Source organism: Sminthopsis crassicaudata, chromosome 6 (assembly GCF_048593235.1).
Source record: "Sminthopsis crassicaudata isolate SCR6 chromosome 6, ASM4859323v1, whole genome shotgun sequence".
In the NCBI taxonomy this organism is placed as follows: Eukaryota; Metazoa; Chordata; class Mammalia; order Dasyuromorphia; family Dasyuridae; genus Sminthopsis; species Sminthopsis crassicaudata.
This window is the reverse complement of record NC_133622.1, coordinates 242,551,334-242,566,667: the sequence shown is the minus strand read 5'-3', so window position 1 is coordinate 242,566,667 and position 15,334 is coordinate 242,551,334. Positions and strand designations below refer to the sequence as shown.

Genomic DNA, 15,334 nt, shown 5'->3' with positions numbered 1-15,334 from the left:
ATTTTTATTTTTAAAACTTATTCCTGAGTTATTTTTCAACATTGACCCTTGCAAAGCTTTGTGTTCCAAATTTTGCCCTCTTTCCCTCCACCTGTCTCCTAAATGTCCACTAATCCAATATATGTTAGACATGTAAAATTTTCATATTAAATCCAATATATGTGTACTTATTTTTACAATTACCTTGTTGAACAAGAAAAATAAGATCAAATAAGAAAAAAATGAGAAAGAAAACAAAATACAAGCAAAAAACATAAAGCCTCTTTTGATTTTGTAAAGCTTGGGAAATTCACAGAAGCGCCCTTTCTTTCATTTCTAATATATTGCACTTCATAACAAAGAAATTATTCACTTATTTAACTGGCTATCTTATCACAAAATTGACATATTTATTTTGAATTATGCTCAGATATTTTAAAATTAAAATACCATACTACCATTTCCACTCTTTTGTGGATTTGTAGTTATTCCATATTTTTTAATCAAATTTGGATTTTTGTGAATTTTATTGTTTAGCCCAAAATGTAAGATTTTATATTTATTCCTTATAACTTAATCTTATTCTATTCAAATAAATATTCTAGTCTTTTTTAGACTTCTGACTTTTTAATGTAATAATTTAGTTGTCCTTGACAGCTAGTGTTTGAAAATTGTATAAGAATATCATGACTGCCTTTATCCAAAGTAATTTTTTTAAATGCCCAAGACAAAATTATTTCACTGGGGATCTTTACTGAATACCATCTTCTAAACGTACATTGAGCAAATTACTGCTCTTTTGGTTTGTCCATTTAAATTAAAAAACAAATATCTACTTTTGTAATCTTATTAATATTATTTTTCCTGTAATAATGCAGATTCTAACTGATCCTTTCCTATGTATTCTGTAGGGTTCTTGTTCTTGTCCTCTATTGTATTTTCCCATAATATCCACAGTAAGTTGCACCAGATAAATCATCACTTTACCCTAACATCACAAGAATACCAGAGGAAAATTCCAACTATCTCAAATACAAGTAAAAATGCTCTACTGGGCACATTCAGACAGAATTTTCTTTTTCTTTGTAAGGAGCTGTGGACATTCAAAGTCTACAGAAAGAAGATCTTTCTCCTTCACTCCTAGATTTAAATTGATGAGAAGGACATTGCATGACTGGTTAAGGAAAAGATTTACCTGGGAATGAGGTATAGTTAGTCGAGTACCTATTTTATAAATATTTAAAATGAAAACAAATCTTAAATATTGAAAAAAAATAAATAGGCCTTCAAAGTCATCATTAAAATAACTATATAGAATGATTGTACAATGCATAAAGGATAGAAAAAGAAAGAGAGAAAATGATGTCTTTACTTCTGAAAAAGGAGGTGATGGGCTGCTATACAAATGAGATAATTAAACTGTTTTTACTATATTTACAGAAAGTCATGCAATCTATTTAAATAAAAGAAACAAAGAAAGAGATATGGTGAGGAAAGGGAGACAAAGAGAGTGACAAAGGGAGAGACAGAGAGACATAGAGAATGGTGAAAAGAATATTATTTAAAAAGAAAACTGATACTTTCAGACATTCATTAATTCCATTTTAGAAACAGAGTGTCAAGAAATTTGGTGTTACACACATATATTGTATTTAGGATATACTGTAACACATTTAATATATATGGGATTGCCTGTCATCTAGGAGAGGGAGTAGAGGGAGGGAGGGGAAATTTGGAAAAGTGAATACAAGGGATAATGATGTAAAAAAATTACTCATGCATATGTACTGTCAAAAAATTATAACTATAAAGTTAATTTAAAAAAAAACTGTCAATGAGAACACTGAGACTTATGTGTGGCTACCATGACTTTAAATCCAATGCTCTTTCTACTCTTATCATCCTTTCTTTAAATATAAGTATATCTAAAGTGTGGAAAGCATTCTGTATTATAAGTCAGGGCACCTTTTATGATTGACTAATTGATTAATTACAAATTGATTAGCTAGTTGCATGAATTTTGAGGAGTTACTTCTTCTCCCCAAAGCTCAATTCTGAGCCATTAGAAAAGCTGCAAGACACCTTCCAGTTCTATAATTCTGTGATTTTATGTATTAACTTTAAATGCTACTGGTCCTTTATGTGTATGTGGGTGTTTGTGTGTTGTCACATCATAGAAAAATAAATTCTTCTTGATTGTCTGATTGATCATCTAAATATGTTGCCAAGAGAAGGGGGAATGACTAGAAATTATTAATATTTTATTTTCAATATTTTGTAGATTTGGGGAAGATATGTCCAAGAAGTTACCCATTTTTAGGTATTTTTACATATATCTTTGTTTAGATTAAAAAAAAAAAAAGCTTTTGGATGAGAGAATGACAATCTGAAACACAAAAAATCCTCAAATTCCTTCAATAAGAAAGTTATTTTGCTTTAATAGATTAATATGATATTTGAAGCCAAAAGCCCTATACAGAATTTCAAATACTTTTACTCTGACCTACTGAGCAGGTCTTGTATATCTCAAGAGTTTCAGTTTCCTTGTCCATGAAGTAATCACAGTAGTTCTCTCTGTTGCTTAAGGGAGAAGGAAATAGTTTCTGAAATGCAAAGAGCTATATTACATCATTTTTAATTCATTTCTCTTTTGTTTCTCTTGATGTCAGAAGACCACAAATGCCTTGGGACATGCAAAACTTTAATGGCAGCATTGCAGTTACTGAATTTATTTTCGCTGGACTCACAGATCGTCCTGAAGTACAATATATACTATTTGTGGTTTTCCTTGTAATCTACTTTCTTACCCTATTAGGAAATCTTGGAATGATTGTGCTGATCAAACTTGAACCTCGTCTTCACACTCCCATGTACTTTTTTCTTACTAATTTGGCTTTTGTAGATTTGTGCTATTCCTGCAATGTAACGCCCAAAATGCTGGTAAATTTATTATCTGAAAGGAAGAGCATTTCTTTTGCTGGTTGCTTTCTGCAGTGTTACTTTCTCATTGCTTTCCTGCTCACTGAGTATTACATGTTGGCTGCCATGGCCTATGACCGCTATGTTGCCATCTGCAGCCCCCTACACTACACTGTGAAAATGTCCAGAAGAGTCTGCATCTGCCTGGCCACCTTCCCCTATATCTATGGTTTCTCTGAAGGTCTTCTCCAATCCATCCTGACATTTCGCTTGTCCTTCTGTAGATCCAATGTCATTAATCACTTCTACTGTGCTGATCCCCCTCTCATCAAGTTGTCTTGTTCTGACCCCTATCTCAAAGAACATGCCATGCTCATCTCAGCTGGGTTTAATCTTTCCAATTCTCTTGCCATCATTCTCATCTCCTATGCCTTCATTCTGGTAGCCATCCTCCGCATTCGCTCTGCTGAGGGAAGGAAGAAGGCATTCTCTACCTGTGGCTCTCACATGATGGCTGTTACTTTATTTTATGGGACTCTCTTCTGCACATTTGTGAGACCTCCCACTGACAAAAGTGTTGAGGAATCCAAAATCATAGCTGTGTTCTACACTTTTGTGAGTCCTGTGCTGAACCCACTCATCTATAGTCTGAGAAACAGAGATGTGAAAGCAGCTTTGAGGAATGTGCTCAGGAGAAATCTACTGAAGAAGATGGCTTCAAATATGTAATATCACCTTATCAGACAATTTAATATTCAATTATACTTCACTTTATTCAACGGAATACATATTTATTAGCTGTCTGTTACAAATGATTCAGTTATTAAAAAAAATTGCCTCAGTCCACAAATTATTTTAAATTCTATAGAGGTAAAGATGAAGAATAAACATAAATGAATAACTTGAATTTAATATGTAGGAGACAATATTAACTAGAGAAATTTTTAAAAATAACCCTTATTATTACCTAAGTTGAACCTATAAGAAAAATAAAGATTTTGAGTGATTGGTATTAATTAATTGATATAGCATTTTGCAAATTTTTTTCCCTTTTGATCTGCTTGCTTTTGCAGCATGATGAATGTAGAAATATGTTTACAAGAATTGTACATGCTCAACTTAAAAAGGGCATATAACCAATCGCTCATTATCTAATAATTTCCACATTGAAATTCTGCAGGGACTAGACTATCTAGCTATTAATTTTGTCTTTATTTTCTGTGCATTATTACAGATGTGAATCAATTACATGCTTTTTGAAAGCACATAAACATAATATATGCTCATGTTCTAATTGTTTTCTAGTTGAAAAAAATCTTTTAGACAACATATTCTTTTTGCTGAGTCCAAATCCGCCTTTTGGGATATGCTACAATTTTTTCCTAGTTCTGTCCTCAAAGGCAAACAGAATAAATCCAAGATATCTTTTAGAGAAAAACCTCCATCTACATAAATATGATGAGTCTGCCAACTCAATCTTTTCTTCTTCAGGCCAAACATCTCTAATTCTCTCTTTTTTTTTTTTAACCACTGTCTATAGTGAATTCCATAGCTTCATTATAAATGCCATATTATTCTATATTCTATAGGAATATGCGTACCTTGGACATTAGTTTTTAATTCAAAGTAAGTTAGTTTCCAACAGTTTAGGGCAAGACAGTTTACTCAGTTGTAAAATGTTTAAATCTAGAGTCCAAATGGATGCAAGATAGTGGATTGGGGCAGCCATCCAACTGATCCCCCAAATATCTTTAAAATAGAGTCTTAATTCAAATTTTGGAGCAGTAGAGCCCACAAAAGTTAGGGTGGATTTTTTTCTAGCTTAAGAAAACTTCTTCATCAGAAAAAGTCTGTTGCTCTGGGGTAGAGGATTGTCCAATACTCACATATGGTGGTAGAAAAGTAGGGGCATCCTCAGCATTTGTTTTGGGAATTCTCAGCCCAAACATATTAAGAGGTCAGATAACCGATAAGAAACAGATTACAAGGGACTATTTGCTGGCACTGGGTATACTTGACACTAATTGGCAATTATATTGCCCATGCATTTCTGGATCATATCTCCAAGGTAGAGATGGGTGCTAATTATTGGTCACAGGGAAGTAGGGGCCCTGGTCACAGTACCAAAGCAAAGAGGAGGGCTAGTTCTGGTCAGTACAAGTACATATGCCAGCAAAACAATTTAAACTTTGTGGAATCATGGTCAAGTTCACATAAGATTTGCCAGCGTATATATTAAAGTAATAGAGGGTTTGGAATATAATATTCCAAGGCAAAGAATTTAGGATTACCACCAAGAATACCAAATGCATCAATGCTGAATGTAATTTTCAGAGGAAAATTGTATATTTAATAAAAAAGAGTCTTGTCAAGCATTCTTTATTAAAAGACCAGAGTTGAATAGAAAATATGAAATTCAAGCACAAGATTCAAGAGAAGCATAAAAAAAGGGAAAAATGAATGAGAGACTGGTATAAAGGAGTCAATAATGTTAAACTCTATATGTTTTTATTTGTATACAAGAAAATGATACCTGAAACTCTAAGACTTTATAATTATTAGAGCAATTATAAAGAAATTTACATTGACAGATGAAATGACTGTAATATTATGTTTGAACATCTAGATGGCTCAGTTCATAGAGCACCATGATTGAAATAAGGATGACATGAATTCAAATTTGGTCTCAGATACTTGATATTTATTTAACTGTGTAAACTTGTAAAAGTCCCTTAATTCCAATTGCCTTGTAAAAAATGGCAAAGAGGAAGTAGCCAAAGCTCAAAAAATGAAGAGGTGAGAAAGTGGTACTCACTGGGAGAAAGGAGGAGAGAGAGGTAGAAAAGGGAACAATTTTTCACATAAAATAAGCATTCAAGGAAGAGATTTTATATTGAAGGGAAAGATGAGAAGGATGGTGGCTAGTGTTTGAACTTCTCTTTATAATTGCTTCAAAGAAGGAAAAATCTATATACAAACTCAATTGTGTATATGCATGGAATTTGCCCAATAAAGAAAAAATGGGAAGGAGATAAGAGAAATAGGGTGTAGGTGAATGAAAGGAAAGGTAGATTAAGGAAGGCAATGGTAAGAATCACAATGGGTTTTTTTGAGGAGAGAGAGAGAGAGAGAGAGAGAGAGAGAGAGAGAGAGAGAGAGAGAGAGAGAGAGAGAGAGAGAAAGGGATAGAGGAGAAGGAGAAAGGGAGGGAGAGAGAAGAGACAGACAGAAAGACAGACAGCTAAATAGAGTAAAACACAGAGGAGAAAGAGAACAAAACAAAACAGGATGGAAAAAATATACAGTGATCAAAATTATGAATATGAACGGGATGAGTTCACTCATTAAATGGAAGAAGGTAGCAGTATGGATTAAAAAACAAAATTTAAGAATGTGTTGCTTAAAAGATAAATTGTTGTTTCCCTTCCTTCTTGAAGAAGATCATGACATTAGGAATGTGAAGCCATGGCATACAAGTAAATTGAGTTTAAATGAGAAAGGGCTGTGTGAGGTCAACTGCCTCACTTTTCTCTTTGGAGCCATTTAGATCTGGTGGCAAGATATAGCTCTGGATACAAAGAATTAAAATAAAGGACTGGAACAGAATCTAATATGCTTCAGTGAAGTAAAAAAGGCAAATAATGTCATTAAAATGTCAGAGAAAGAAAAACCAGAAACACCTAATGAAAAGAGATAATCACCAAAATTACATTATGCTAAAAGATGATATTGAAATAATATTAAAAATATTCCAGAAAGTTTCACTGATAAAGGACTACTGAGTATAGAACAGAATCAAATGTAAAAAAAAAAAAAAAAAAAAAAAAGAGCTATCTCCTAATTGATAAATAGAGGATATAAAAAAACACTTTTCAGAAGAAATCTAAGCTATTCTAATGAAAAAAGTGTTCTGATTACTATCAATTAGTCCATTGCAAATTGAAACATCTCTGAGGTATCATCTCATACCTGTCAGAAATTATAAATGTCGGGAAGTATGATGAAAAATACATGTATTGATGAATTGTTGGTAAACTGACCCAAACTTCCTGGAAAACAATTTGGAACTGGGCCTAAAGGGCTATAAAGCTTTGACCCATCAAAACCACTATCTAGTATGCATTCCAAAGAGATCAAAAACAAAAATGGAAAGGGACTTTTATGTACAAAATATTTATAGCAGCACTTTTTATGGTAGCAAAGAACTGGAACTTGAGGGCATGCTTATAATTTGGAGAATGGCTAAATAAAGTGAGGCATATAATTATAATGCAGTACTATTGTTCTATTAGAAGTGATGAGATAGTTTCAGAGGAAAAAAGATTTTTCAAATCCTATATGAAAGATCTGAGAAATGAGAAGAGAAATGAGAAGAACCTGGAGATCATTGTACACAGTACCATTTTACTAATGATGAACAGTGATGGTCAATATAGTGATCCAAGAAAATTCTAAAGAACTCATGATGAAAAAATGCCATATACCTCCAGAGAAAGAACTAATGAACTCTGAATGCAAAGTGAAGTATAATTTTCTCATTTTCTATATTTTTCTTATCTATTCGAAATGTGGTTAATAAAGAAAAATATTTTGAATGATTTCACGTATGTAATAATTTAATATTGCTTGCCTTCTCAGTATGTGTGGGAAGATGTGGAAAAAAGGGACAAAATTTGGAACTCAACATTTAAAATCAAAGAATGTTAAAATAATTAACTAATTAAAAGGTTAAAAAAGGCAGGGTGATCTACATTATCATGATGCTTAACTATGAATTCGCGCCAGCAGGAGATGAGAGGGGTCAAGAGTGTCTATAATAGTAGTTAGATTAATGAATTCTATTTTAAATTTTTCTGTCAAAGGATGCTTATGAGTGTTTTGTGTTTAGTATTGCTTTTTTGTAGAGAAACAACAAAATGTTCTAAACCTGAAAAATGAAACTAAAGAAAATAAAAGTAGAATAACTTCACTGAGAATTCAAGTGAGATAAAGACTGGAGAGTGCTTTATCAGCTTGACCACACTGTCTCAATGTGATGATGCATTTAGGCTTCCACTGGTAAATAAGGCCAGTTGTGTGTCTAATGAATGTCATGTTCTCAAGTGTTTACCCTCTTATGTTCTAAAAAGTAGATAAATCAAATCCAAGGCTCGTTATCCTGCTGCAGTAATACTAGATCCAGGAAGGCCATGCCTGAGATGCACAAGCTCTAAAAAGTGTTATCAAATTGGGAAAGTTGTATGCATAGATCAGTTGAAACACTGAATTCTGCCAAACTAAGTTTGGAGACACTTAAAACTAAAAAGTAACTTACCAGGGCATGCATTTTGTTTCAAGAAAAAAAAAAAAAAAAAAAAAAAAGGAGGGCTACAGATCCCCACAATATGGTAAACAACCCAACCTCACCTAAGAAATACATTTTTAAAACAAAACTACTTTTCAAATGTAATAGGGAATATACATATACAGAATGCCTAGAAAAGATGTTAACAGTGAGAAAGAACAAAAAAGGATGATGGGAAAGTGCTAATGAATTAAATCATTAATAATCTGGTGAATTATAAAGATTACAAATCATGGTCTAAGTGAAATATAGACAGATAGATATTTCACTTAGACCACTATGTATATATGATATATATATATATATATATATATATATATATATATATATATATATATATATATATATATATATATATATATATATATATGTGTGTGTGTGTGTGTGTGTGTGTGTGTGTACACACACACACACACACACACAAACAAACAAAAACACTATTGGAATCAGAATCCTTGTGTTTTAAGCATAGGTTTAATACTAATCTACTGAGTTGCTTTAATTGAATAACTTCTACTTTTGGTTTTTCTTTAGTGAATAATAGATTCTATGATGTTTAAAACATACTTTGATTCTAAAATCTGATAACTTTGTGTATCTGGGGACCCATTCCATGATAATGATCTGTTTAGAATAAAAGATGATCCATGATGTAATCTGAAGGAATATTCCAGCAAACTAAGTCCCAGGTGAACACCACAAAACTTCATAGAAATTCACTTAAAATAAAGTAAATAAGTACATGGAATAGCATCACATAATTCAAATCCATATTTAGAGTGAAGATAATTTCACCAATTATGACTTTTCTCTGGAGACTGGTACCCAAGTGACTCTTGCTTCTTTTGACTGGATTAGAGAAATGCTTCAGGGAGAAAGGCCTCAAATTGCCAGAAAGTATAAGCCATCCGCCTAGATTCATTCAGAAGACCTCACGTGTCTAGAAGAAGAGTTTTCCCTTGCTCAGGTAGGTTGGGTCATTTGGAGCATCATGTACTGCCCAGTTGGGACTCTATTTCCAAAATTCTCTGGCATTCATTTGAAGAAGAAGTTGGGTAGTAATGGGGAGGATAGCTGAATGGAAACTTGAAGGCTGTGCCAGTAGAAATGAATGAGTATGCTGTTATCTCTAGGCAATTCATAAGCAAAAAAGCTGTAAAAACTGAAATGGGGACAATTGCCCTTGAGTAACTCAATAGATATTCTACAGTGTAGTGTAAAATTGTAATGTTATAATCTGCATAGAAAGGCAATCATCATTGCTATTTCAGTCTCTAAATCTTTGCATTTCCTATATTGTGTCAGTAAAATGTCTTTGAGGTATTTATTTAACTCTCCAAATCAGCAGATGATAGAGACATTATTTTCAAATACAACCTCCATAACAAATGATTTAAAACCGCAGGAAAAGTAGACTTTGAAAGGTAAATTATTTGTACTTAGAATGTAAAGTATTGAATGTCAGATTTGAATTAGAACTTAAAATGGATTGAATGTCAACAGTCAAAAGGCACCTAGAACATACCAGAGCGTGAAGAAACCAGAGAAAATAGGACCATGAATGTCAGAGTTTGACAAAGCATAGATTATATAATTTGACAGACAAGGAAACTCCAAATGGTTGAAGGTAAAAGAGTAGAGGTTTTAAGAGACCCAATAATCATAGATCTAGAAGTAGGAGGACTTTAGCAGGATATATAATCCAAGCTGCTCTTTTTGCAGGTGAGGAGGAAAAAGAAATTAAGATCCAGAGAGGTTTCTCATTGTCCTATGTCACATATATTGTCACTGAAAAGAAAAAGGACTCAACCATGAATGTCCTCATTTTAAAGCTGGCATTCTTTTTATTGTACTTTGCTGTTCATAGCAGAGATTTTTGTAAAATCAAAGCTCACAAAACAATTTTACCTCTGTCTAGCTCAGGATTGGGACAAATGTCTGAAACTAAGGATTGGGCAATTCAGGAAAAGACAATCTCTATTGTGTTAGGGAATGATGTTTCCTGGATTATGTTTTTTTACTTTCCACTGTCTTCTGTTCTTTAGTATTAAAACGGGGAAACCAAGAGAAGACAAATACCCAGGTTTGTTAGCCCTGGGAAGAAGGCAGTTTTTCCACCAGCTGCTAGATGTAATTTCCCTTCTAGACTTATAAAACTGTGGACTAATGTGTATCCGATAGATAATTATTACAAAATGTGAATTATGGCATTCTAGGAAGGAATTTTGGAGAGAGAGGAAGGAAGATTAAAGCTGAAAGTAACCATTTGGCTTTAATGAGGCAACTACTCTTTGTTTTCCTCAGTATTTTTTCAAGTATAAAATGGGGATAACAGCATCTATATAACAGGGTTGTTGTGAGAATCCAATAAGAAAAAATATATTTAAAAAATAGTACAGTACCTAGAATATATAAAGTTAGTAATTATTGTTATTGTTATTATCATTAATATTAGCAGGTCCTCTGATTCCAGATCCCATTTTCTATCCACTACAATTACAGTGTCCTTATTTGTTATACCAATGATGATAAAAAGATATTTTACAAGAACATGTGATCACAGATTTTTAATTGAAAAGGATATTAGAGGACATTTATTCTACTCTTGTAAGTGTGTTTAGGGCATAGGTGCCATGTGAACGTGGTCAATATGGAGCCTGAACATTTGTAGAGTCCTGTCCTCTGAGTCATGTGCTTAGAACAGGGAGAGGTCAGACTTAGATAATGAACTGGGCCATATACTGATTGGTCCTTGGTTATGGTGTTTAGTATTTGGATGTTTATCACCACAAAATTCATCTGATGGCGACCATTGATTGGCATATGGTGTCTGAAACTCAGTGACAGGCATTTAGAGTACTGCTTATAAAAATTAAGTGATTTACCAAAGAACAAAAGTGGATTTTTTTTTCATGAAAGTAGGAGACAAAACCATTGGATGAGTCAGAGGGGAATATGCTGTAGTTAGGGCCTTGAGGAGAAAACAGAAGGTGTGGAATAGCTTCTGAGAGGATGAAACAATTGATTAATTGGACATGCAATCAGTGCAATGGTTAAATGCCCAGTTAAGACTGACAGCACATACAAATCACCACTTGTCCACAAAGCATCATTCCAATAACAAGAATTCAGATTTATATAACAAAGGTTATATAAAGTGGCTCAGTGGACAGAGCATTGAGCCTGGAGTCACAAAAAGTTGAGTTCAAATTTGGCCTCAAACAATCACTATGTTACTCTAAGTAAGTCATTTAACCTCTATGTTACTCTAAGCAAGTCATTTAACCTCTGTTAACTCTAATCTACTGGAGAAGGAGATAATAAATCATTCTAGTCTTCTTGCTAAGAAATCCCCAAATTGGATAATGAAGAATTGGACATGACTGAAGAAAAACAATTCATATTATATTTCCGGACTTAAAACATTATTTTCTTATTAAAAACATTATTTGCTGTTAATATATTATCTCAATTTTATAGATAAAGGAACAGAAATTTATGAAAGTGAAGTGGTTTGCCCAGAGTTACTCAACTAATAATTGTTGGAGTTGGGATTTAAATCCATTGCCCCTAACTCTAGACTCTTAAAACCATTCTACGCTGTTTTGCTTCTTGTAATTAGAATTAATAATAAATAATTTTGTATTATACTTCAGAAAAGTCCTTTTCCAACTTCCAATTATGAAATGAAAGTAAGCCAAATTTCATTAGTCTATTCCAATATAGCCTAAGTCCTTCCAATCCCATGAATCTGTTCTTGAATACCAAAATGATAATAAACTTGTCTTGTAACTATAGTCAGGGCGTTATCCTAACTAAAGTCAGAAAGGTTCATTATTATTTTGGCTAAAATAACATAAAATGATTAAGAATAGATCATGGGAGCCTAATTTAATTTCCTGTCCTGACAATGTAATTAAACTGTTATGTACTTAATTGGTTTGCTAGTTATTGTTTCTAAATTTGAGTAGGACCCTTTACAAAGTTTCCCATCTGTCTTTATAGAAGCAATAAGGACATTATGACTGAACAATAGGTCATCAAGCATAAGACTGTCTTAGAAGTAACTGAATAATTGGAATCCAAAAAGTCATTTATGGTTCAATGTCACTTTTAAATGAAGTTTGCACTGGAGTAGTCAATAATCAATGCTTAAATACAATAAGAAATGAAATGCAAATATAATTTGCTGATGATACATAATTGGAAGGAGTAATATATGATGGATAATGAAGTCAGTGATTACACACGCACACCACCACACACATACACACACACACACACACACACACACATACACACACACATCTTGGCAGGATAACATGTGAAGTGCTAGAATAAATTTAAGAAATGGAATTTAATGACTCAAAGTATAATTTCAGAATTGTGTTTAAAATAGCTGCTTCCAAAATACAAGATAAAAGCCAGTTGTGTTCTAAGTTAGGGGAGAATCCTAGCAGGTGCCAAAATTTAACTTTATCTCCACCTGTTGTTCCTGAATTGTCCCAGGTCCTTAATTCTTGCCACTAATTCCCTAATATTTGCCCTAGCTTCTCTTTTGTTGTATGGAGTTCCAGGCTGTTAGCACATATTGCTGAGGGTCGGGCTCAGGAGGTGAGTTATTTCCTTCATCCTGACCTCTCATGCAACTCAATTCCAATCGTATGGTCACATCCAGGGTGTAAACTCCAGAACAGTGGTTTCAGTTATGCTTTATGTCAGCTTCTTATAGACCTGTTTGAAGATGGTGTAATGGAAAACAACTCTACTAAATCTATAAGATATCAATCCCAAACCTAGTTGTATCACTTACTATGTGCGATGAGGGCTCTTTCTTTAGAATCAGAGAAGCTGGATTCAAGCTGCCTCTGATGCTAACTGCCAGGTTGCTTAAATCAGGGTCCATTCCCAGTTTTATCAGTTGTAAAAGAATGGGATTAAACAAACAGGCTGTTAACTCCTTTCAGCTCCAAATGCATTCACTATCATCTGCTACTTTGTGGGCTTCAATTTCTTGGTCTATAAAATAGGATTAAGTGATTTCTAAGACAGTTCTATAATCATATAGAATGTACTCAAGAACAATTAAAGTATAATAAGACTGGACTTATCAGCAGGTAAAGTCCACAAACTTAGCACTCATTTTTTAGTCAAGGTGGTAAGTTTTAGAAATAAAAAGGTGGACATAAAAACAACCAAACAGAATAAATGGTCAATTGCAGAGACATATATAACAAATTAGTTTAGAGGAAATACAAAGATCATCTCAGAAGGAATTTACTCAGATTGAGGAGGACTAAGAAGGCTTTTTTATGGAAACTATGATTTTTGCTGAGGTTTGAAAAGAAGCAAGGAAGGAGGTAAAAATAAGGATGGAGTGAGTTTGGATAAGAAGCAGCCACTTAAAATACACATAAGAAACAAGACAGGTGTAGGAACATGACACCTCCCTCTCTTTACAGTTCCTAGGTATTTTTTTTTAGTAAGGTCTCAGTGTTTATAGATTAATAATAACAGACATTTGTGTATAATTGCAATATTTTAGAGATTAAATAAATATCATAATTATGAAAATGGTCATGCTTTTTTTTTCTGCAGCAAGAAATGGGACCTCAAAGGTCTTAAAATAATTATCCAAAATTATATCCCTAGTTAATGGCAGTACAGACACTGGGATTTAAACTATCAGGCTCTAACCAAGCTTAATGATCCATAAATTATACCACAGATTTCTCTACTGGGCTTTTATTTTACCTGATCACTGCATAGTCTAAATTGCACATGAACATGAATAGAGTTGATAATATACTTGGCAGATTATTATCCAACCTTTGCATGAAGATCTTTAGGGAAATAGAACCCCTTACCTAGCAAACCAGGTAATTTGGCTTTTAAATATCTATATTTGTTGAGAGAAAATATCAAATCAAACCTAAATGACTTGACATTTGTATGGTTTGATTTTTTGGATTCCTATGACCAAGTTGAACCAATCTACTACATCACCAACATGAAAGCACTTCAAATAATGAAAGAGAGCTCTAATGTTTTATTAAATCTTCTCTTTTCTATGATAAATAATCTATGTTTCTATGGCCCGTCCTCACATGACATGAAATTGAGTTTCTTTTCCATCTTGTTTGTTTTCTTTTGCAATGCTCTATCTAATCAATGTCCTTCTTGAACAGAGGTGTCCAGAATTGAACTATTTCAGAATTAGTAAAACTAGAAAAATTACAGAAGCATGCTTCCCTTCTCACCTACACCAATTATTTCATATTGAGATTAAAGATCTCACTAATTTTTTGACTACTATGTTAACTTATTTTTTGAAGTACACTCAGATCTTTTTGAAATTAAGTTTCTATTTCACTATTTCCAAACTACTCTGTATTTGTATCTGTAGTTGTGATTTTCTTTTTAATCCATATGTAAAACTTAACATTAATTCATTTTATACTTAAATTTTCCCATTCATTGACATTTTCAAATTAGTTAAGGTCTTTCTTGGACTTCTAACTCTGCTATATAATGGATTAGGTATACTTAATAGTTTTTGTTATCTGAAAATCATAAAACAATATCATGTCAATCTTTTTTTCCATATCATTTGTAAAAAACAAATGCCTAGGACCAGAAACAAATGACTAAGAAATTTTGTTAGATACTTTCCCTAAACTTGATATTGGACAAATATCTTCCCTTTGAATTTGACCACTGGAATTAAAAACTAGATTTATGATTTTATTAAAATAGACTTCTTTCTCTAGTAATTCAGTTTTCAAATGATTCATGCCTTTCTCTGCCCATGCTTTGGGTATTTAGTTCATTTCCTCCTACAAATGTGCCATAGTAGCTATAGACAGAATGATGAAACCCTGCATACTTTCAACATGACAAATATAGTAGTGGAACTCTGGCTACTTATTTGTCATCTCTCACCCTTTCCAAGTAAGTAACACATTTTCTCTCCTTGTGTATATATTTCCCTTTTGATGTTTTTTTTTTTTTAATTCCATCCTTGGTATCCCCTAATAGGTTACACATCACTAGTTTTTAGCATGAGTCTTGATTGACTTCTATGAAATATCC

At 33.0% G+C, this 15,334-nt stretch overlaps 2 protein-coding genes and 1 long non-coding RNA gene across 3 annotated transcripts in view; 2 read left to right on the top strand and 1 right to left on the bottom strand.

The window, feature by feature from the left end:
* LOC141545917 (olfactory receptor 5M5-like) overlaps window positions 1–15,334 on the top strand; it is a 92,627-nt gene that overhangs the window by 45,255 nt on the left and 32,038 nt on the right. The window lies entirely within an intron of this gene.
* LOC141545453 (uncharacterized) overlaps window positions 1–15,334 on the bottom strand; it is a 53,629-nt gene that overhangs the window by 20,133 nt on the left and 18,162 nt on the right. The window lies entirely within an intron of this gene.
* Window positions 2,671–3,627, top strand: LOC141546250 (olfactory receptor 5M11-like). The gene has a single exon (XM_074273928.1). It carries the CDS (start codon window positions 2,671–2,673, stop codon window positions 3,625–3,627), a length of 957 nt encoding a protein of 318 aa, XP_074130029.1.